This window comes from Rhinolophus sinicus, linkage group LG05 (assembly GCF_036562045.2).
Source record: "Rhinolophus sinicus isolate RSC01 linkage group LG05, ASM3656204v1, whole genome shotgun sequence".
Taxonomy (NCBI): domain Eukaryota; kingdom Metazoa; phylum Chordata; class Mammalia; order Chiroptera; family Rhinolophidae; genus Rhinolophus; species Rhinolophus sinicus.
This window is the reverse complement of record NC_133755.1, coordinates 100,013,217-100,038,689: the sequence shown is the minus strand read 5'-3', so window position 1 is coordinate 100,038,689 and position 25,473 is coordinate 100,013,217. Positions and strand designations below refer to the sequence as shown.

General features: G+C 34.0%; 1 protein-coding gene and 1 non-coding gene across 2 annotated transcripts in view; both read right to left on the bottom strand.

The window, feature by feature from the left end:
- The window catches only part of HCRTR2 (hypocretin receptor 2), a 94,262-nt gene that overhangs the window by 22,941 nt on the left and 45,848 nt on the right, over positions 1-25,473 (bottom strand). The window contains exons 2-3 of the mRNA XM_019734592.2: positions 10,447-10,625; positions 1,779-2,022 (exon numbers count right to left, since the gene is read on the bottom strand). Of these exons, the coding sequence (XP_019590151.2) occupies positions 1,779-2,022; positions 10,447-10,625 (423 nt within the window). The remainder of the gene's footprint in view (positions 1-1,778; positions 2,023-10,446; positions 10,626-25,473) is intronic.
- On the bottom strand, positions 7,331-7,434 carry LOC141571932 (U6 spliceosomal RNA). The gene has a single exon (XR_012496974.1). It is a non-coding gene; the product is annotated as a U6 spliceosomal RNA (small nuclear RNA).

Below are 25,473 nucleotides of genomic sequence, written 5' to 3'. Positions count from 1 at the left end.
TGAGTCAACATGTTAATCTAATTATCTTAAAAAAACCTACCAACATTTTCTCCTTCATGTTACACCTATCAGGGTCTTAATGGACAAGTAAGTGAAAATAATTTCCAAAATATGTAACTTGGATTATCTTTTCAAAGCTAATGGATTCATTAAAGTTTACTTGAATCTATAATTTAATATCGTCTGCCTAATAAATATTTTCAATAAACGTTCCTATTAATACACATACACACACATTTATATACTTTCAAAATCTCATAATAGGCCAGATGCCATAATTAATTTGGCTGTAAAGAAATGATCCATTATGATTTTTTTCAGACCACTAAAGAACAATTTGGCAATAAAATCCAAGAGAGAGATTGTGAACTCCCAGTGTCCAGAACAATGTTTGACAAATATACATGCTCATTAATCGTTGGATGAATGAATAGTTAGACAATTAAATCTTTGATTTAGTGCAAAAAGAATGTTACTTTTCTTCCAATAGGATCCATCTGTGAAACTGCATTTATAAACAAGGAATCAAGAGAGTATGGATATAATTCTGGAAGGATTTTTAAATTGTAGAAGCATGAATTGAGTGACTAAAGCAAACAATGAACATATACAAAGACATATTTTAATATCATTAAAATAAATATTCATACATTTTATTTCTGTTTGAGTGTCGAATGTGCCTGCCAAAAGTTATAGTTTGTGGTCTATTTGTATTTTTTAACAAGCCATAGGCAATGATGAATACAATGAGTTGCAGACGTAATTTATCCATAAAATATTACATCTTTCTGGTAATATTTTCAGTAAAACAGAGTTCTCAGTTATTTTATACCATGAGTGAGACAGCATTTACAAGACTTTTCCAAATGGAATATGATAGATATGAATCAAGTGACCACATTGTTTACTGATTCTTTCTATAGTGTAATGTTGGTTGTAAGACAATTATGATATCATTGTCTGCTTTTATAACCATGTTATTAACTTAGGTTAAAGAGAAGAAACAGTTCATAAATTAATCTCAAAAAGAAGATATTTCCCAACAAATTTTTAATAATTGGGCTAAATAGCATTCAGACTTTAAAGATGTTTGAACTTTAGAGAGCTGATATTGTAAGATATAATTTCTTATGATGTGTTTCAGTTGTGACTATCACACGTGTCCAAGTTTTAACACTTTCAGTTGAACATGAACTTATAAATAGCCTAAATTAACCAAAGCTTATGCTATGCAAAATTATTATAATAAACTAAATGTCTAATAAGCAAAATGATAAGAACGTGCTTTGAATTCTTTTATATTCTTCTTGAAAACATTAAACGATTAACAATTTCACTCAATATTTGAAAACTGATTTCATAGATTTTATTGTTTGATTTTAAAGACGATCAAATTCAATTTGGTATCGCTTACTTTTAGCCTTTGTAATAACTTTAAGTAATTATGGGCTAATATAAAAACATTTGTAAATAGTTTTACTAAGTGATTTCTGAAGGCTGAGTTTAGATTTTAAGGTATTCAATAACAACTGCTTTTGGGGGGTAAATGTTTTTGCTAGAGGTAGATAACAAAAATGTTCAAGGTTGAAATCATTTTTATATATTTATTGCTCAAAAGTAATTAGAAAATGATGTGGCTATTTACTTAATCATAATAACTAACAAAATTCCCTATGTTTTCAATTTTTTTTTTAATGGGAATGAATGCTACTTGATTATTCAGGGAAACATTTGCAACTCTAACATAAATGTTGGCTTGGGGGCCGTCATGTACTTACCGCCCCAGTGCTCATCGCACACTGTAAAGAGGGTGGTTTTATTGGCTAAGCCAGGGAGCATGGTGCTGCACTCCATGACAATGGCCTGAGGAATCATTATAATGCAGGAGACAATCCAGATGATGACGATGCTGTTCCGGGCTCGTTTGGCGGTGCTCTTGAACATCAAAGGGTGACAGATTGCGTACCATCGATCCAAGGCAATGCAGCTCAGTGTGAGGACAGACACAGACACTGACACCGTCTGGAGAAACAAGGACATAGTGAAAGAGATGCACCAGCGGTTCAATGGGTCACTCTGAATATTTTTTACCTGATTAGAAAAGCAGTCAGAACAAATAACCATTTTCGAGGTTGCCAAACAACATTTCATGCAGTGCTTTCTATTGAAAACAAACTTTGCCAAAAATAATATCAAAATGTTAAGAAAAAAAGACAACATTTCTCATTAAACATGAAAAAGATGCTCTGAAAACACTGTAACCTTTTATGCAAATGTTTTAATTTATAATATGGTATTCTTTGAAGAATTACTGTCATTATTTTGTCCTAAAACTTTTCCACTGATAAGGAAATCATATCCTCAAAGGGAAATAAAACACATACCTGTGCATAGCCTGAACTTGAAAACTCTCTTTCACTTAAGAGAAAATAATGTGACGCATCGTTTAAAAAAATAATGTAGTCATTTGATTGCAATTGCATTTAATTACCATTTTCGAATCATGGATATCTCATTTTATGTTTTCAAATAACAAAGGCCATTTGTACATCAATTCATTTCTAACATGTTACACACAAGGAAAGGCATGAGATATGTTAAAAGAGAGTTCTATGTGTCAATCTCCTTCTCATAGTTTGCGCAGAGCAGTTACAAGCAACTTGCTTCTAAAATGCCAATAGGCTTATCTAGTCCAGATTTCTACATAACTAATAACACCACGAATGATATTTAAACTTGAAAATTTAAGGAAATAGTAAGGAAACATGTTAAGCATGCCTATACCCACATGATCTTATAATATAAATTAAATATATTTACACAATTATATTTAATGTAGTTTGCTATACTTGATGAACCATTGATTCTGATACCACTCTCAAAATTCCATCTTTAAAATGAAGCCTCATTCTCTTTTCTGTTATTTTTTTATTACAAATTTTTATTTATTTTTTTTCTCAGTACTTCTAATACAATTATTTTGTTTATTGATTTATTCTCTGTCTTCTCTTTTGAAACAAATCTCTATGGCAGGAGGAATAGCTATTGTATTTTTCCCCACAACAGTGTCCCCAGTATCTGGCACAGTGTTTTCTGTGTTTAATAAATACATTTTTTTTAAATTAATGAATAGTTGCAAGGCTCCCTGTAAGGTGATAGATGCAGTCCAGTCATCCTTCTTTTTTCTTTCCTACTTGTATTGCTCCATTGTTGTATTGTATGTAGAAGGAAAGGTATCTCTGTTTCTTCCATCAGGACCTTCCTTACTGATGAACTGACTATTGGTGAGGGTGAGTGAAAGGGACCAGAGAGCCCACACAGAACAGGAGAAAAGGCTCTGGGTTAAGCATCAGGATGACCCATCTATTCTCACTCTCCTGCCAGCTACGTATGCAGTGTTGGGTCACCCACTTTACAGCTTTTGGCCTAATGTGTATGTGTTGTTATTTTTTCTGTTAAGTGAGTGAAATTGACAGGATAAGATTCTTGCCACTCTGATTGTTTTCATTCTCTCTGGAAAGGCAGCAGAATATAGTTGGAATCAATTATGCAACCACGTTTCCTGGGCATGAATCCCATCTCACTTGATAAATGTGTGACCTTGGGTAAGTTATTTAGCCTTTCTATGACTCTGTCTTCCCATCTGTAAAGTTACATGATAATAATACCCAACCATGGAATTGTAGGGAGAGTCAGTTAAGACGTGAAATGCCTAGACCTGTGCTAGCATATAAATGCTGTGTGTTTATTACTTATTGTGATTATGGCAATAATAATGATGATTGTACTATTAGTTTTTTCTTCCCTTCTCAAGCATGGAGTTCTAGCTTTTAATTGGAAAAGACCACTTTTCAGTGAAGACTAGTCATAGAAATTACAAGTAAAGGCTTAAACTGTATTGAATTCTTGGAAATAAATTTCATTTTAACTATAATCTTAAAGGGCTGAACTCTATCAGAGTAGGCTTAGATTGGAAGACACCTGGGAATTCCCTGGTGATGCCTTAGAGTGCATTCAAGTCTCTTTCCCACAAGAGTCCTCTTCTCTTCTCAACCTCCATTTCCTCCCTGTAAATATGCCAAGCACCCACTGCCCCCCAATACTCTTGCTATTTGGGAATAGAATTGTGACAGTCTAGATCTGCACAGTTGGGGGGTTAGGGCTATATTTATCCAACTGAGAAATTAGAAGTGTAAAATGTTCAACAAGGATTAGTGATTTATCATTCATGGATTCTAATCAATATGGGTGAATATGATAGAGGTAGCATGATTCAAATTACAAAGTGCAATGCCTCCTCTGTTATGTGCCAATGGGAGAGAATATGCTGCTATGGTTAATCTAATGGTAGAATCCACTAAATGGACCCTTGCCAATCAATAGTTAATGTACTGCTACATATTTGCTGATGTATAATACACACTAGCTTCCAATTTCCAAGGTTTCCTTGGGGGAGATATAACATTGCATCTTGTCCTAAGTGATTATAAATGAATTTTGTTGCCGCACTTTTGGGTGCATCTTTCACTTAGATTTTGATATTAGCTTAAATCAACCTGATAGTTAATAATTTGAGAAATGAATCTACTGGGTATTATAAATGTTGTGAATGAGAAGAAGTGAGATGATGTGAATTTCTGCTGTCAGATGCTTGATCGTTCATCTATGGGCACCCTGTGGCCAGGGTCATGTTTAGAGATTTCCTTTGGCAGAGAATGAGTCTATTGTATGTGTGCATATAGGTATGACAGAAGGACCTCAGAGATCCATGACAAGTAGAAACAGAAACTGTGCCATATCACAGATTTGGATGACCGGCTCTCTCTGACCACTTAGCACCTGCCACCTACATCTCAGTTGGCTTTTGTTCTTCTTTTCCTGGAATTTCAGGTGCAGAGCCTTTCTTGCAGTTAAAAAAAAAAAAATCACTCTGAAAAGTAGGCAACTGCTCTTGTGTGAGAAGAAAAATGAAATATAATTTTCCAAGAAATTGATGATAATTATTCAGCAAATAACTCAATAAATGTTAATGGTCATGGATTTGTAGAATTATTAAAGAAATAAAAGTGTCATTTTAATTATTCATATAAGATTTGTTAAATTTGTGGGACTTCTAAGATTTCTGAACATTTGCCAAAGTACTATATCACTCATAAATCTAAAGGTTGTATTGTATTATATTTGGAAGAAAAAGAACCTATAAATCATAGAAAATTAGCAAATGTCCACAGAATTTTATAATATATAGTTTTTCAATTGTACAGTTGACATACAATATTATATTAGTTTCAGGGGTACAACATAGTGATTAGACATTATGTAACTTACAAGGTGATCACCCTGATAAATCTAGTGCCCGCTGATACCATACATAGTTATTACAATATTATTGACTATATTCCTTATGCTATACTTTACATCCCCATGCCTATTTTGTAACTACCAATTAGTACTTCTTAATCCCTTCACCTTTTTCACTCACCCTCCCAAGTCCAATTCCATCTGGCAACCATCAAACAATTCTCTATATCAATGAGTTTATTTCTGTTTTGTTTGTTCATTCATCTTGTTCTTTAGATTCCACATATAAGTAAAACCATGTGATATTTGTCTTTCTCTGTCTGACTTACTCCACTCAGCATAATACCATCTAGGTCCATCCATGGTGATGCAGATAACAAGATTTTAGTCTTTTTATGGCTGAGTAATATTCCATTGTATGTGAGTATGTGTACCTCCTCTTCTTTATCCATTCACCCATTGATGGACACCCAGGTTGTCTCTATATCTTGGCTATTGTAAATAATGCTGCATTGAACATATGGATGCACATGTCCCTTTGAAGTAGTGTTTTAGGTTTCTTTAGATAAATACCCAGAAGTGGGATTCCTTCTTTATCTCTTATAATAGCCTTTGTTTTAAAGTCTATTTTGTCTGGTATAAGTATTGGTACCCCAGATTTTTTTTCATTTCTATTTTCATAAAATATCTTTTTCCATCCCTTTATTTTCAGTGTGTGTGTCTTTCCATCTGAAGTGAGTCTTTTGTAAGCAGCATATGTAAAGATCTTGTTTTCTTACCCATTCAGCCAACCTATGTCTTTTGATTGGAGCATTTAATCCATTTACATTTAAAGTAATGGTTGAAAGATATGTAGTCATTGCCATTTTATTATTCATAGTTTTGATCTTTCTCTTTTCTTCTTCTTAAAGAAATCTCTTTAACATTTCTTGTAATACTAGTTTGGTGGTGAACTCCTTTTGCCTTTTCTTGTTTGGGAAGATTTTATCTGTCCTTTGATTCTAAATGATAGCTTTGCTGGGTAGAGTAATCTTGGTTGTAGATCTTCGTTTATCATCACTTTGAATATGTCATGCCAATACCTCTGGCCTGCAAAGTTTCTGTTGAGAAATCAGCTGGCAGTCTTATGGAAGTTCCCTTGTAGGTAACTAACTGGTTTTCTCTTCCTGCTTTTAAGATTCTCTCTCTGTCATTAAGCTTTGGCATTTTAATTATGATGTGTCTTGGTGTGGGACTCTTTGAGTTCATCTCGTTTTGGACTCTCTGTACTTCCTGGGCTTGTATGTTTATTTCCTTTTCATCATTATTTGTTAGGAAAGATTTCCATCAGTATTTGTTCAAATATGTTTTCAATTCTTTGATCTCTTCTGTCTCTTTCTGGTACCCCATGTGATGTGAATGTTGATATGCTTGATGTTGCCCCAGAAGCCCCTTAAACTCTCCTAATTTTTTTTAGTTCTTTTTTCTTTTTGCTTTTCTGATTGGGTGTTTTCTGCTAACTTATCTTCCAAATCACTGATTTTATCCTCTGCATCATTTAATCTACTGTTCATTCCTTCTAATGTATTGTTTATTTCAGTTATTGTATTCTTCATTTCTGACTTTTTTTTATGCTTTCTATCTCCATTTTTATGTTTCCTATCTCTTTGTTGAAGTTCTCACTGAGATCATTGAGCATCCTTATAACCATTGTTTGGAACTCTGCATCTGGTAGATTGCTTGTCTCCATTTTGTTTATTTTTCTGCAGCTTTGTTCTGTTCTTTCATTTGGGACATGTTTCTTTGTCTCCCGATTTTGGATGCCTCACTATGCTTGTCTCTACGTATTAGGTAGGGCTGCTACATCTCCCAGTCATAGTAGAGTGGCCTTATGTAGTGCGGCCCAGTGGCACAGTTTCCCTGGTTATGTGAGCTGGGTACTCCAGGTGTATCTCTTCCGTGGGTTGTGTGTTCCCTCCTGTTGTAGTTGAGCCTTGGTTGCTGTTTACACATTAATGGGAGGGATTGACCCTCGGGCTGATTGGTTGTAAAACATATGGAATGCTTCATGAATGTGCATGTTTTCCTTGCACAGGGGCTATGCTAATCTTCTCTGTATGGTTCCAATTTTAGCATATGTGCACCCAAACAATCTTAAGTGCCACCAAAATTTGGCTGGGCATTTTATAATATGTTTCTAAGTATTCAGTAAGACATGTGTATCATATACAGGGAAAAAGCCATCAGTTTCAAAATAATACAATTAAGGAAAAAACTACTTTAGTTTAAGAATGGCTTGTTGACCATTAGTACTGTTTATTCTATTTGGGAAAATTCTACAGAAAATAAATATTGCGAGAATTTGGAGATACTAGTTTTACTAGTGTGCCAATATTTTGTGCATTTACAACTGTCTATCAAGAAGTAATATTGAATGAGGTAATGACTGGATCTAGTCTTTTCCATCTGACTTAGATCTTATGGTTACTCAGTAGTTTTCTCCTTGGTCTATGGAGAAGAGTATCAACTGAGGAGTTGATGAGACTGGACACTGTTTATAGAGAAGCAGAATCTATCAGGAGGTAAAGATGTTCCTTTAACTGTAGAACCTGGTCAGTTGTACTATGTGAAAAAATACTGCCAATAACTTAAAGAGAGACCAATACCCTACAGCACTCACTGTTTCACACTGCTTTCAGTCTGTCATCGAGTGCTCATAGGAGAATCTGGAATATTTTGCCTGTATAAAGTTATCACTGTGCATTAGAGCAGGACTGCGTCATCTTCAAGATGATACATCCCTCCATCACTCATTCTCCACCAGGGAATCTTCTGTTTCATGGAAAGAGCATGAAATAGTCTTTCAGCAAAGATAATTCTAAGCAACTAAAGCCACCTTGAAACTTAAGAGGATTCCTCAAATTTCCCTCTAGTTGGTTACTGGGACCAAGAGCAATGCAAAGGTTGCTGGAAGTACCACGGGGATAATGAACTATTAAGACTTTTCTGCTGTTATGATTTCCCCAGTGTTTCCATGCAATACCATAAAACCCATTTTTTACAGATTTTTTTTTTAAATGAGGGTATTATTTTTTTCTGTTGCCCATGTACTATTTCTCTCAAAAAATTTTGGTACAGTTTATTTTTGTAACCCATTCATGGTTTTCAGCCAACTGACACAAGCTAATCTCATAGTTAAACTTAATGTTTATAATGAAGCTTATAACTTCCATGGCATTTCCCACTTAAATATTCCATCAATAATGTCTGACATAAAAAATCATCATTTCTTTGTATAAGAGGTCATTGAAGAACTAATGGGTCATTGAAGAACTAATCTCTGTAACATTTCAGATCCAAAAGACTAATTAATATAATTTCTATTAATGGGCTATTTGTGGTCTTCCTCAACTTTTGTTTTTATTAAGATTTTATTTTTTTGGAATAATTTTAAGATCACATCAAAACTTAGGAGAAAGTACAGAGATTTCCAATATATCCCTTGCCGCCACTATGCATAGCCTCCCGTATTATCATCACCCCCCACCAGAGTGGTGTATCTGTTACAAGTGATGAACCTACATTGACATATCACAATCACTCAAAGCCCACAGTTTACCTTATGGTTTACTCTTGGTGTACATTCTCTGGGTTTGAACAAATGTATAACACGGATCTACCACTATGCATTATTGTTATACTGCTTTAAAAATCCTCTCTGCTCTGTCTATTCATCCTTCCCAATCCTTGGCAACCCCTAGTCTTTTTACTGTCTCCATAGTTTTGCCTTTTCCAGCATATCATATTATTGGAAGCATACACTATGTAGTCTACTCAGATTGGCTTCTTTCCCTTAGTACTAATAAGCGTTTAAGGTTTCTCCTTGTCATTTCATGATTTGATAGTTCATTTCTTTTTTATTTCATTTTAAATTATTTATTTATTTATTTATTTATTTTTATTAAATTTATTGGGGCAACATTGGTTAATAAAAGTATATAGGTTTCAAGTGTACAATTCTACAATACATCATCTGTACATAGCATTGTGTTTTCACCACCTAAAGTCAAATCTCCTTCTGTCACCATATATTGGAACTTCTTTACCCTCTTCTACCTCCCTGCTCCCCCCTTACCCTCTGGTAACCATTAAACTGTTGTCTGTGTCTATGAGTTTTTGTTTGTTTTTTTGTCTTGTTCATTTGTTGCTTGCAGCTCATTTATTTTTCAGTGCTGAATGACATCCTGTTTTCTGGATGTACCACAGTTTATTTCTCCATTCATCTAGCGAACAACATTTTGATTGCTTCCAAGTTTTGGTAAATATGAATAAAGCTGGTATACACACTAGCTTGGTAACTTTTTTTTTTTCAAAGATTTTAGAGCTATGAGAATATCAATCAGAAAATTACTCTCTGAAAGTATTTGTTCTTAAGTTCTTGTAGGGCAATTAGTTATAGGCAATTTTCTTTCACTACTGCACAATAAAACATCTAATGATGACGATGACTGATATTTATTGAGAACATTATTATGGTTTTATAAGATCATCTTCCAGAGGGTAATCACTATGCCAAGTGATTTATATAAATTATGTAAGTAGACTAACAATAACCATAGGTAATAGCTTTAATTAAAATTATTATCCTTTTAAAATAGGTGAATCACAAAAAACTTATGTATTTGGCTCAACATACAGTGTAGTGAATGGCAGAACAGAGATTCTAAACCTAGTAGTTTGATTCAGAACCTACATTAAAACCTGTTCACTATACTGCTTTGATCACATAGCTCTTAATGTCTCAGTATGAAATGAAACCACTTCTAAAAACAGATAATCCTCAATTATTTGTTCTGGGAGTGGCTCAGTCATTATTTTGTTCCAGTTGCTTATTTTATAATCAGAAAATTAGAGATCAAAAAAGTTAAAAGTTTATGCAGCATTTAATAATGACTTGAGGATTCTGTTGCTTTATTGTTACCCAGAGCTTAACTTGTTTACCCAGAAAGTCTCAAGTACTATTTTCCTTAAGTTTGCCAACTCCTTGGGCAAGTATATTTCTTTCTTAACTCACTAGTTAACTTAAGAGAGCACCGTGACTATACATGAAAATGCTTTTTCAGTAGCTTCTGTGTTTGAACCCCACAAAATGTCAAAAACAATTACCTGTAAATAAGGAATCACTTTACAGAGGGACTGTCCAAAGAACCATGTCTCAGTGATGTCCACAACCAGGGTGGCTGGAAGGCAGGTGATGGTCACGAGCACATCAGCCAGAGAAAGGTTAACTATGAAGTAGTTGGTTACCGTCCTCATGTGGTGGTTCTTCCACACTGCCACACAAACTAAATTGGAAAGAAAAAGGAATAGTAACTGTTGTGGACCGAATGTTTGTGTCCTCCCCACATTCATAAGTTGACGTCCTAATCCTCAGTGTGATTGTATGAGGAGGTAGGCCTTTGGAAGGTGATTAGGTCATAAGGGTAGAACTTTCATGAGTCAGGTTAATGTCCTTATAAAAGGGACCCCATAAAGATCCATTGCTCCTGCCACCATGTGAGGACACAGCAAAAAATCTGCTGTCTATGAACTAGGAAGTGGGCCCTCACCTGATATTCAATCTGCCAGCACCTTGATCTTGGACTTCTTAGCCTCCAGAATTGTGAGAATGCATTTCAGTTGTTTGTAAGCCACCCAGGTTATGATATATATTTTTTTATAGTAGACCAAACAGACTAAGACAGTAACTAAACAAAGAAAATAGGTACTGATGAAGAAACACCATCGAGCTAATTAATATTCCTACAAAGTCCACAAGTAAATATTGAAAAGGAAAGATAATCTAAGGCTGGGCTGTGTTTTCACTGAATTGGTTAATCTGTGTGAATGCATGCTTAAAATCAGCTTGTTTACCTTGTAAACATTTCTCAATGTATCACAAAGCTGTGTTTATGTTTACTTGATTTTGAATGGTTCTTTGCAGAAGTTAAAGAATAACTGTTTGTTCTTCTTTCTGTTCCTCAGTGCTCAGCATGTAGTAGATACTCAAAAACTATTTATTGAATTGAGATGAATTAGTAGCTAGCTATTTTCAGTGAACTGTAGTGTCTGCCTCATCGATGACATTTACCCTTATCTGCTCCCAAACTCTGCATTTGGAACTTTAATAGATGAAGAGGCTTGAAAGACAAACATCAACAATTATTCAGCTCCTATTATTGCCAAATACTGAGCTAGATAGTTCATATACTCAGGTCATTTACTTTTGATAACGATCCCAAGGGAAGATGTCATTGCCAACATTTTACACGTGAGGTAATTGAGAAACAGGAAATTCATGGAACTTGTCTAAGTTCCACGGATAGATGTCTCACAAAGCACAGAACAACTGGGATTAAACACCATGTGAAGAGTTAGTTGACTTCTTTTGTCAAAATGAAGGAGTTATAATAAAGTACATATAAATTCTAGAAACTCAATACTCCTTTCAATTACTCCCAATGGCCTCTAAACATCACCTTAAATCAAACATACTTTTCAGTACTTTCATAGTTGGGCCTTCTTCATTATCTTTCAGTATATCCTTATGTTTAAAAGCTGAGCTATATCATTGAGTTGCTCTTTATACAAACAGCATTCAGTGCTGGTCTCTCTGCCCTCCCTCTGTCTGGTATATCCAAAGGTTCCATAATCACTGGCTTCAGAATTATATAGGTATAAGCACTGCTACCACATTGACTGATGTTTTGCTTCACTGAAAGTTACTGTGAATATGCCTGGAGTATCATTAATCTGTCAGAGCTGTCTCCTATGCATTCAGATGATGTAGTGATTAGTAACCTTACACAATGAAGAAATAAAAGCACATTTTGTTAAATTTAAATCACTGACTGAGGATTTATTTTTGACAATTATGCATCATTTATTAAGAGTATCATATACTGAAAATACTTTTACTAACTCCTGAAGCTGAAATTACCCTTCAGTCCCCAGCAGATGCTAATGTAATAAAATAACTATATTTCTGAAGATTTAATTTTGAAAAACTTCGTATCTTCCTCTAAATCCAGTACCCTAGTACCCAAAATTTCAGGTGAAGTTTATTAAACTGGTAGTTTTTATTATCTGAAAATGCTGCTGCTGAATGATTTATTTCTCAGAAACACTTGAAACACACACACACACACACACACACACACACACACACACACACACACGCAAGCACACTTATGCACAAACCCATCCTAGCAGTTGACTAACACATCATCACAGCTCGTTATGTGAAAATTGACAAAAGTATCATGCTGCTGGTACTTGGTGAATAAATGGTCCAAACAATGCAATTTTGAATCTACAAAAGAAAACAGACCAAAAAATATAACAAGTTCTAGTTTGTCTCCCAATTCTCCATACTTTGGAGGTGAGAAATGGCAGTGATGGAAAGACAATGTTACTGCATTATGTCTCACCAATATGAAAGCAAGTATATTTTCAACCAATACTACTATACGACCTACTATGTGCCATACCCTGTTCTGAGCAATTTAAGTTATTAAGTATCTTAAGCCTCATAATAATACCATGAAGTGATTACTATTAATATCCCAGTTTAACAGGTGGGAAGCCACGGCCAAAGAAGCAATGGAATCTGTCAAAGGTCTAATAGCTAGTTAAGTGCTAGAGCTTAGATTTAAATCTTATCCAGCATGCTATGTGATTATATTGTGCCCTTTATTGAAGCAGAGGTGAAAATGAATGTCTGTTTGACAGGACCTTAACACGTTCATAGAATTTTGGAGAAGGAGATCATTCAGTCTAACTTACCCTTTGATATATAAAGCACCTCTGTAAAATCCCCATCCATCCACTTGAACAATTTCAACAGTAGGGAATTCATGACTTGCTAAAATCCCTGAGTTCATTTTGTGGTGGCTTTAAGTACTAGCAAGTTTTTATTCATGTTGAGTTGATACCTGCTTCCCTTTCATTTCTGCTCAGGGGTTTTTAATTCTTCCCAGGAAGCAAAGAAATAAGCCTTACCTATTTCTCTACATTGCACCTGCATTAGTTTCCTAGAGATGCTGTAAGAGAGTACAACAAAATGGATGTCTTAAAACAACATACATTGATTGCCTCACAGCTCTGGAGACTAGAAATATAAAATCAAGGAGTCAGTAGGTCCATGCTCCCTCTGAAACCTGTAGAGAAATTGTTCCTTGACTCTTCCCTGCCTCTGGTTGTTTGCTGGCAATCTTTGGCATTCCTTGGCATGCAGCTGCAATACACCAATCAATCTGCCTTCATCATCATATGGTGTCCTTCTGTGTCTCTGTCTTCACGTGGCTGTCTTCTTTTAAGGACACCAGTCCAATTGGATTAGGCACCCACTCTACTCTAATATGACTTCTTCTTAACTAATTATATGTACAATGATCTTATTTCCAAATGAAGTCACTTCTGAGGTACGGGTTGGCACACTTCAACATCTTTTTTGGGGAGGGACACAATTCAACTGATAACAGTCTGCCCTCTGGTCCCTAAAAATTCATGTTTTCCCATATGCAAAATACATTCACTCCATTTCAACAGTCCCCAAATTCTTAACCCATTCCAGCATTAACTCTAAATCCAAAGTTTCATCTAAACATCATCTAAATCAAGAATAGGTGAGATTTGGGGTAGGATCCTTCCCAGGGCAAAATTCCTCTTCATTTATGGACCAGTGATACCTAGAATACAAGTTAACTATCTCCAAAATACAATAGTGGGACAAGCATATGGCATATGTTCCCATTGTAAAAGTGGGAAATTGGAAGGAAAAAGGGGTCACTGGTCTAAAGCAAGTTTGCAAGTTTGCAAGTCTGCAGGGCAAATCCTACTAGGTTTTAAAGCTTAAGAATAATTGTCTGTGGCTTAGTGCTCTGTTCTTCTGGCCAAGCCAGGTGATGGCCATAACTCCTCAACCATGAGTGGTGCCCTGCCCTCTGGAAACAGTACAGAAATCCTTCTATGACTCTTCCTAACTTCTGATGGTTTGCCACAAATCTTTGGTATTCTTTGGCTTGCAGTTGCATAATGCCAATCTCTGCCTTCATCATCACATGCTGTTCTATGTTTTTATCTTCACATAGCCATCTTCTTAGAAAGGTACTACTCCTATTGGATTAGAGGTTCACTCTACTCCAGTACAACTTCATCTTGACTAATTATACTTGCAATGGCCTAACTTACAAATAAGGTCAACATTCTGAGGTACTGAGGGTTAGGACTTCATCATATCTTTTTGCAGAAACACAATTCAATACATAACGGTAGTCATTCAAATATTTAAAGGCCACAGCTATGACTGTTCCCCAAGCCTTTGATTACTCAGGCTAAATATCTCTTGAAGCCTCATGTTCAACTGCAGGGTTTTGCATCCCACATCACCCTGGTCCCTTTATTCTCAACACACAAGATTATCAGTAATGGCTTGAAATGAGTTACTATAACGGCAAACACATTTACAGGTGTGATCTAACCAAAGCAGCAAGCAACAGGATGATTGCTTTGGTCAATATCACTCTATTAAGACAGCCCGAGATCTTGTTAGCTTTCTTAACAGCCAGGTAATACTTTTTTGGGTTATATATGAAAACAGTTACTAGAAATTTGTTCTGTTGTGTAGATGTTTCTTTACTTTTGAATCTTGGGGAGAAAATGACAAAACAAAATCTATAAAGAACATTATTTGGACAATTGAAGAAATTTGAATTTAGACTTCATGTTAGATAATACCACTGTGCCATTTTAAAATATCTTAAGTATGGTCTTCACATTATGTACATTCAAATATTAAAGACTATGGCCAGGCCTATTTCCCAAGACTTTGCTTCTCTGGGCTAAATACCACCAGACCCTTTCTATATAATAGCAGGATTGGCCCTCTCAAAGACTAGGATTGGCCCTAGTCTTTTTACTGTGAAAACGCTTCAGATTAACAGTAGCTAGCTCTGCATGAGCTATCAAGAATTGCACAAACATCTTTCAGGGGCCATGCGCATATTTCCTAAATTTGTGTTGAACAAATATCCATTTGTTCATTCATTAATCCATTCAAAATATTAAAGGTATAAGGCGAACACTACCTTCTCTTGAAAGCACATTACATTTATGCAAAGTTAAATTTACCATCTTTTCCTAAATTCTCAGCTCGGCCTTCATATTTCTCTGAAGTATAATATCCTTTCTTTTTCTCCCCAGTACCTATGTTTGAAATCTCCTTCCTCTGTAATTTTATTTCTACACCTATTGCAAATATCTGTTCAGATTATGGTAATTATTAGCTAGAGTACTGCAATAACCTCCTAATAGTTCACCTTCACCCTGTCTACCTTTACTCCTATCCACTTTATTTTTTGATATCATTCTCTTCAGTTACAGTATCTCTTTCATTTCAACAGGAGCTCTCATTTTCTTCTTTAGGTAAAAAATCCTCAGATGGCCATTCTACCATTAAATTCTAGTTGAACTTTCTTTCCCTCTACATCCTGCAATGCTGCCCATAAAATCTCAGAGCTGCAAGATAAGTTTGATATCTCACTTTATAGCAAACGTATTCTATGGCCAGGCCATTGTAAATGCCATAGCTTTGTTAGGAAATGACCAAACTTCACATCAACCCATTTTTTCAAGTAACTAAATTCTACCTAAAAACATCCAAAACCAATCAAACATAGAAAAAAAGTTTATTTCACAAAATCTCTCTTAATTAGCCTAATACCACATGACCTCATTCTTCTTTAAAAGCCTATCAGATGGTGTACCATTCCTGGTCACGAATCACATTCTAGAATTATTATAGATTACTATGGGTATTTCTATATATATTTTCTTATTTCCCTACTGGTACAAAGGCTTTTTTTAATTATTATTATTATTTTTTTATATCATGTTGACCTGGCCTTTCTCTTTTTTTTGCACTTCTTGTTTAGTATAGCTTTTCTCCCAACACAAACATGGCCTAGAACATACTTTGCAATAAATAAATATTCATGGCATTGATTTGTTCATAAATTATAGTATGTTGCTGCCATTGGTATGGTACATTTACCCATGAGCTTCTTTAAAAAGAGAGAGAAAACTTTGTTACTTGTCAATAAATCTCTTTGTTCACAATTCTCCATATACTACTTTCTGATAAGCTTTGATAGGTCCCAAGACATGAATTTGATACTACTTTTGAAATCAGTTCTTTGAATGATCATGATACACCAATATTAAAGTTCATTTGCAGTGAGTTTGTACTTGAAAGTCTGCCTTCATTAACCAAGGACAAGGGAGGATTAGGTGATCAATAGTTGATACCAGAAAGTAGGAATACAGTCAGTGAAACTCCAGCTCTTAGAAGATTTTATTGACATAGAGATTTCTGAGATTCAGAAGTGCCAAGAAGCTAAAAGTCTGTTTAGTCCTTTCTCTCTCACCCCTCATTTCATTGACTTTCTCTTCTATAAAAATCTAATGATATATATCTCCTGTCTTTTCTCTGTAGGACTGACATATAAAAGTGGCTCAAGACATATGGAAACATTTGCAGGTTGTGATGCAAAGAGGGATTTTTAAAATAATATATAGATAGAGTCTTCAGGAACAACCTTACTTATTTTCCTGTTATTGTATGGGCCAAAGGTGAAACTGACTTTCAAATGGGAAAATAAAATATAAGTTTGAAAACACCTTTGTCATTTTATTCTGCACTTTTAATAAACTGATTTTTGCTTTATATCTATCAAACCCACATATGGAAAAACTACTTTCTCTCTCAAATCAATACTTGTGCTTGGAAAATTTAAACTAAGACTATATAAGGTAATAAAGTATTAATCTGTTAGTGATATGACTTTATTAAAAACATGAAGTTGCATAGGTGAGATTGTATCGCTTATTAAACATATACGTAGGTCTTGAAATGTCAACTAATGATTGCTTTCATGATTATGCATTGTACATGGTGTATTACTGAGCATCTTGAAAACATTTGTACTAAATATATCAATTTTATTTTAAGCATTTTCAAATTTATTTAATTTTTTATAACATTAAAATATGGTATGGATGTTACGCTAAAGGAAATAAGCCAGATGCAAAAGGACAGTAATTGTATGGTTCCACTTATATCAAGAATTTAGTCAAATTCATTAAGATGAAAAGAAGAATGGTGGTTGCCAGGGGCTGAAAGGAGGGGAAAATGGAGTATCATTTTCTAAGGGGATCAGAGTTGCAGTTTTACAAGACGAAAAATGTTATGGAGATGTAAAATGCTGATGGTTGCCCAACAATGTCAGTGTACACTTAAAAATAATTAAAATGGTGATTTTTAAGTTATATATATTTTATCACATTTAAAATCAGTTTCAATTACAGAGGGGGCTATAAAATGGAAAATGAAATTTGAACTATAACGATGTCCCTCAATAACTTAAACACAGAATGAAAATGCCCGAGAGCAATCATAACTACTCATTTTACAATTTTTTAAAATTCACAAACAGCTAAAGTAGTACAAGAAAACACAGTTATTTAAAAATATTGTAGTTCCACAACATTAATGGCAGTGTTAAAGACAGTAATCACATAATTTTTATATACAGTTTTCATTATTTATAAAATCAAAATATAGTTTCTAGTACGTTGTGCTATTATAATTTAGATATGTTAATGAAAGATTGCCCAGTTTTCTGGTTTTTTTAAACTTAATTTGCAAATATATGTATACAGTTATGTAATATATTTCCTTGACTGTTATTTATCATATTACACGTGTAAAATAATAAACATGTCGGGAAACAACTTTAGAAAAATACTGTAGTTCCACCCTTTGCCACAAAGTGTCAGTGAAAGCCTTTGAAACTGCTTGTCCTGTCACTTCAAGGATGAGTTCTAAACTTTAAATTACTTGTAATCACTATAATGTAGAAATGAATATATTTGTTTCAAGTGGGATTTCCTAAACCAAAAAGTTTCTTTTTCAAAGGATGAAATGGCTAATATCTCAGTTAAATACAAACAAATGAATTAAGGTGAAATAAAACAATTTTTCTCAATGCAAAACAACAACAAATAAAGCAACTGAATACACATGGAAAATAGCTTATAGCTTAAATTTAACTCCTGTAAGGAAAACAGGTAGAAATGGAGTCATCCAGAATCATTACACAATGTAGATTTTAGAAGCAGGAAAGTTGACTAGTAGTCATAAAAGGGTACTAAAAACTTCCCATGAAATCCTAAGATTTTTTTTTCCTTTTTCTTACCTATTTTGCACCCATCACTGTAGCATTGGCCCTCTTTTCCACTGTCAGTTTTGCCTCCTTCTCTTTCTGGGCCAAGACGCCAATATGCTGTGCTCAAGCCTATTCTCCACCTCCAAACCTTGTCAAGGTTGTCTATAAATTTCTGACTGTACGCAGAGCCACAGCAGGCAAATGTGCCACTTCTTGGGTTTTTTTTTTTTTTTTTTTTAACATAAGTCTGCCAGATGGGACACTGCCAAGAACCACATCTGTAGTGTGAATTGTGCCACACAAAAGGTTACCTAAGATTAACAGAAAGCAAACTTTTACAAAAGTTACTAGTATAGATGCACATACAGCAATACGTATGTCTAAAACATTTCAGTTTTTGGCTTCCCAGGAAAATATAAAAGCCTATAATTTGACAAATATGTTTTCATTGGCACCTGCACATTATGTTAATATAAGCAGAACTTCTCAGAGAGACTAAATGATGTCACTGGGGTGTTGATATCAGCGAGCAAGTGTGGCGAATAATTAAGACACCACAATTAACAATTCATCTGCGAAGGGATTTAGCAAAGCAGTATCTTCCCAGACACAAATGGGCAGGGAGAAACTGCATAGAAGAATGTTATAAAACAGAAACACAAAGGAGATAATCATTTATAAGAATCAACTCCAAAAATATTCTTCAGAGAGGAAAAATACAGGGAGGAAAGCCAGAAACCAGGTTTGACTTTTCACCTGTCTGTGAGTGGCATGAGTCCTCGCAGGGAGGTGCTCAACCTCCTAGGCACCAAGGGTTCTCTATAGGAAGGAGCTGCCAGAGACCAAAACAGCGCTGTTATTATAATAATAAGTATTCCTAGGCATTTAAGACTGGCCTGTGAATAAGGCGAGGCTCCATGATCTTAGCATCTGCACTTCTGAGTGGCTACATTCAGTAGCTGTAATTTCACTTCAATGGACTTTGTTCAATAGTGAAATATGAACTTCCTGGTTACCCATGTCTTTTTACTCTTTACAGGTAAGTCACTACAGGTGCGTGTCTCCAGTGCTGCCTCTCAGAATTGCATCTGGACGTCCACCCTGTCCTCAGAACTCTTCAGAGATACATGGTCAGTCTTCACCATTGTCCATTTTTCACTGATTAATACACACAAACACAAGCAACCTATCCTTCCCATGACATTTGACTTCTGTTTATTTTACTGCTTGCAATGAAATTATTTTTTGTTCTGCTTTGCAAAAATGCTAATCCTCTTTCATCCATACATATCTTCAATCCTCTTGTCTTTTTCTTCCACACTTTTTCTTTATAATTTACTCTCACAACTTCAACTCTCAACTCTAGGAGACTAATTTCCAAAATAATAACTCTATTTCAGGGTTATCTCTTGCTTGCCATACCAAAATTTCCATCTATATATTTTTTCATCTTCTAGATGGTTTATCTTTACTTCACACTCAACTCATGGATCATGAAATATATATACTACACATACGAGTATATATTCCATGTTAAACCATTTGGACACTTTCCAACAGATTATGAAGAGTCTGTGAAGGATTTTAAGCAATGGAGTGACAAAATCGTATTTTTATTTTTCAAAGATGACTTGGGGGAATGTGACTATTATATATACTTTTAAACTGCAAGCATGGAGACCAATTCTGGTAGTGTTTTATAATTCCATGAAATAAGGTGGTAACAAAAGAAAGGAAAAAAAAAAGAATGGTTTCTAGAAATAATAATGAAGATGAAACATGAGGTCTTGGTGAGGGATTAGATATAAGGGTGAGGGAATGGGAAGAATGAGAGTAGTTACCAGGTATATTGCTTGGGATTTGAGTGGAAGATCACGTTGCTCACTGACCTATTGTATAAAGGAGACTGAGGTGGCTTCATCTGGAAGTAGGGTAGAAGATGAGGGATTCTATGTTGTATACATGAGTTTGTAATACTTGTGAGTGCCCTACTATCAATATCAGTTTGGCATTTGGGGATTTATGGGTCTATTTTTCAGGAGACATAATTCAGTTACAGGTAAATATTGGGGATTCATCAGAATAGAGATACTAATTAGCAGGAACCTGAGTGGTTTTATTGAACAGATGGAAACAATTGGAGCTCAAGGTCTGTCAACTAAGTAAACAACCGGCTTTCAGCTGCAACCCCCAAGGACAAACTCTAGCAAGGATAAACTTGAAAGAGACAAGCTCTCCTAAAGAGTGAAGCCCAGCTTCAAATGCCTTCATTTATTGACTAGAATGAGGTTTTCTTTCCCAATACTGTCTGTCAAAGCAAAGGAAAATACTTTGAGGGAGAACATAACCATATAGAGTATCACATAATTTCTAGAAGTTTTCATGCAAAATGTCATTCAATAAAAAATCATCAGGCATACAAGATGGCAACACCACATGATGAAAAGTCTTTACATAAAAAAGAAAAATAAGCTTTCTGAAACATTTAAATAAGTAGACTAATAAGTTCAAGTACTTATATGATATTATGTAAAATATTAATAAAGAATTGGAAAATATTCAAAGGAAAATTGCAGAGCTTAAAATATCCATCAACAATAAGTGGAAATCTAATCATACATTAAAATACTATACAGCAAGGCAAATTATAGAACTATAGCAACACACACAACATGAATGATCTTACAAACATAATGTTGAATGAAAGACACACAATAACATATGCATTTTGATTCCCTTTAGATAAAGTTAAAAATGGGTAAAAATTAGTCTATTGTATTACAAATCAGGATATGGTTTTCATTTTGGTTGCAGGGTGCATGTTGGTGGGGAGAAAAATGTGAAGAGAATTTCTGGTATTCTGGTAATATTACACTTCTTGGTCTAGTTATAAGCATCTGCACACTTTTTCTAGTGATCTATGTATGGCTTATATACTTTTGTACATATGATACTTCAATAAAAAGTATATTAAAGGCAACAACAGCGACAACAGCAGCAACAACAAAGACCATTAACTATAAGAGATAATTATGCAAATTGACCTTTCTCAAGTAAATACATTGGAAATATCTTCTCACACTGTGGCATGTATTTTCATACCCTTTGATGTATTGTAATTTTAGGGTTGTTTAATTTATCAAACGTTCCCTTTATATTTGATATTTTTTAAATTTATTTTTAATTATAGTTGATATACAATATTTTATTAGTTTCAGATATACAAGATAGACATTAGACAGTTATTTACATTACATTACAATACAGAGTAATCACCACAATATATCTAGTACCCATCTGACACCATACATAATTATTACAACATTATAGACTGTATTCCCTATGCTGTATTTTACATATGTTAACTGGAAATGCAACAGACAGATTTAACAGTAGGTAGACAAACCCATCTAGTAAAACTATCCAAGCTAATAGAAAAATATTCAAACTAAAAAAGAGAGAAAAAAAGATTGAAAATGCAGGACCGAATATGAGTAATACATGTTGAAAATTTAAAAATACATGTAATTAAATTTCAATGTGTGAGAAGAGAAATAGAACGAGGCAGAAATAATATTTTAAAAGATATTAACCAAGAAGAGATATTATCCAATAATTTTTTAAAAACTAATTAAAGGCACCTATCCACAGATTTCAGAACTGCTATAACTATCAACTACCGTGTTTCTCCGAAAATAAAATCTAGCCGGACAATCAGCTCTAATGCGTCTTTTGAAGAAAAAATTAATATAAGACTCTGTCTTAGTTTACTATCATATAAGACCGGGTCTTTAATATAACATAACATAACATAATATAACGTAACGTAACGTAACGTAACGTAACGTAACGTAACGTGATGTAATACTGGATGTTATATTAATTTTTGCTCCAATAGACACATTAGAGCTGATTGTCTGGCTAGGTTTTATTTTCAGAAAAACATGGTATGGTAAATATAAGACAAACAGTTACATTATAGTAAAACTGTTGAAAATCAGTGACAAAGAAAAAAATCTTAATTCAGAGAAAAAAATACATCACCTTCAAAGCATCATAATGGAATTGACAGCTCTTTTTTTAAAAACGGGAAGTTAAAGGACAATAAAATGTCATCTTGAACACAATGAAAGAAAGTAATAACAATCTACAATTGTATATTCAATGAAAATATGCTTGATAAATGAAAGTGAAATAAAGATGTTTTCAGACAAACAAAAGCTGATAGAATTTGTCAACAACATCTGCAAACCAAAGGAAAAACTAAGGGGAATTAAACAAAAAGAAAATGATCTCAGTTGGAAATACAAAAATGTAGAATAGAAATGATAAATATGTGATTAAATATTAATTATATTTGTGTAGAATAATAATAAACATCATCAAAATGTTTTATGGGGTTTCAATAACAGTAGCAGAAAAAGAGGCAAATGAAGTTACGTGTTCCAACTTTATCATAGTGTTCAGGAAATGTTCAAAATACTAATTTACGAGGTCTTAAATTTAACAACTTGTTCCAATGATGTTGCTAACTTTTTTTTTTTGTAATTATTCTCTTCAAACATTAATAGGTTCTATAGCGGTAAAGATCACACATTTTGGAGTTTAAAAACCTAATTGCAATTCCAGCTTCAATATCCTTTAACCTTGGGCAAGTTACTTACCATCTCTGTGCTTCAGTTTTGACATATGTAAGATTGAGATACCTGTACCTATCTTCTAGAATTATTTTAGTGAACATAAAAGTACCTGGTACAGAGCTTACAAGATGAATGCACCATAGATTTCCATTTAAAAATTGTGTTTTTCTACAAGGTGAAACTTAATAAAATTATCCACAAGTTATCTCTGTCATCTGAAAACAAAGACTTCTAGCACTGACTATCTTAAAATTTCACTTAAGATACTGATCTTTATTCGATAGTTAAAACTTGACTTGAAATCAGTGATCAAAAAAAAGTTCATAGTTTTAGGACTCACACTGAGTAAGGGAAAATAAATCCGTTTAGATAGCATGCCAAAGAAAGTGAGATTTTTAAATTTCAACTTGATGCAAGGAGAGAAAACAAACAAACAAACAAAATGAATGTCCACTTGGATCTTCAGGAGAACAAGAACAATGGCATAAACAGCCACAGCTGCTCAAAATTCACATCCCATGGATTCAGTGAGAACTCCCAAGAAAATAGGAATTGTGTGGTGCATTTTAATAAGTGAATATATAAAGATTGTATTAATTAATTGCCCATTTGACTAAGTAATATTCATACTCCAGTGAATGGGCATGAAAGTGAATTACATGCAAATGAATGTAAATAGTTGCACATTGACAAAGAGAGGATGCTTCTGAAGCCACTATTAGTATTGTTAAGTTTTTAATTATATGCTGAAGCCAAATGTTTCTGTTAGACTAGCTCTTGGAAATTAAAAAAAAAGGAAATAATTTGTTATACAAAATTGTGTTTAGAAAAATGGGTTAGGACACATCTGTTCTGTGGAAGATGGTGGTCAATTAACAGAGATGGAGAAATTAATCACAGCAGGAGGAGCAGGGTGGAGGTGAGGAGATTGTGAGTTTCATTTTGGTTATCTTAAATTCGATGTGCTTAAGGAATGTACACCAAGAAATTTGCTATGGTGTACTTAAATTTAGAGAAACAGAAACAAAATGTATGATTAAAGATACTTGCCTAGGACGATAGGCATTTATTAAAGAGAAGACATGTCAAAATAGCCCATGTTGGCTTGTCTTTAGCTTGTCATTTTACCACCTCATAATTTTGCAAGATTTGACAATCTTTTTCCGTTAATGTCTGAGTTCATTGTTTTTTCTTCTTTTCCTTTCATATTTTTTGGTCAAATAACACTTTATAATAAATGAACCTGCCATATTAGAGTCATACATTTCTAATTTAAAAAGACCCAAAGTAGACACTTGTTTTTACAAATCCTTGCTTCCTTTCCTTAAAAAAAATTGCAAGTACCATAGTTTAAATTAGAAATCAACAACCCTGACACTTTCAATTGTTAAAGTGGGTGTTCCTTTGTTTTATTAAAACAAAGAGAATGATCCACTGTATAATTTTATATGAATATTTTATTCTTGTTTTTCTTCTCAAAAGAGAGTATTCTTTCCACATGTGTCTATTTTTTTCCCAGTGACATTAAAAAATAATGAATATTGACTTTTTGCTGGTCAAAGATTAAAAAGTACCCTTAATAGAACATCCAAGTCTGTGTCTATTATTAAAATAATAAGGAATTGCTATTTACAAATTGTATGCATTTTTGCTTAAGTACTGAAATGTGTGTAGATAACCAATAGAAGTAGACTATTGACTGGATCATGTTCTTCAGGAAAAAAAAAAAAAAAAAAGAACAGAAAAAAACAAAACAGTGTATTTTTCTTGGTGCTTACTCATACCACATCTCTGAATTTCCAGTCTGGAAATGGCATAGGAAAGAGCCTAAGGGCATAGGAGTTATGGGAAGTAGCAATTGCCTGCACTAATCATAGAAAATGTTAAATTACCTAATATTAATCACTGAGTCACAGACGTCAATAAAGGATTTTCTACAGAGGTGAAGCAAATTCTCTGTTATCCCAGGCATACATGCTGAAGTTTGGGTCAAGGATGTGTAGTTGGTCCTGAAGTCGGGAAATCACAGGGGCTAATATGTGGATGGGCCTTGGTCTTGTTGGCTAGAAATGAATTAGAAAGGAAGTATTTCCTTGGGTAATGACGCTCAGATGACCTGAATTCCTATTCATTAATTCATAGTTTCAATACATATTTATTAAAGATAACATTTCAGTTTGCAAAAAATGACTAACACATGTTTTAACATATGATCGTTCATTTTGTGCAAAATACAAAACAGTATACTATGGTTTGGGTTTTTAAAATTTGTTTCCAAGTATTCATGT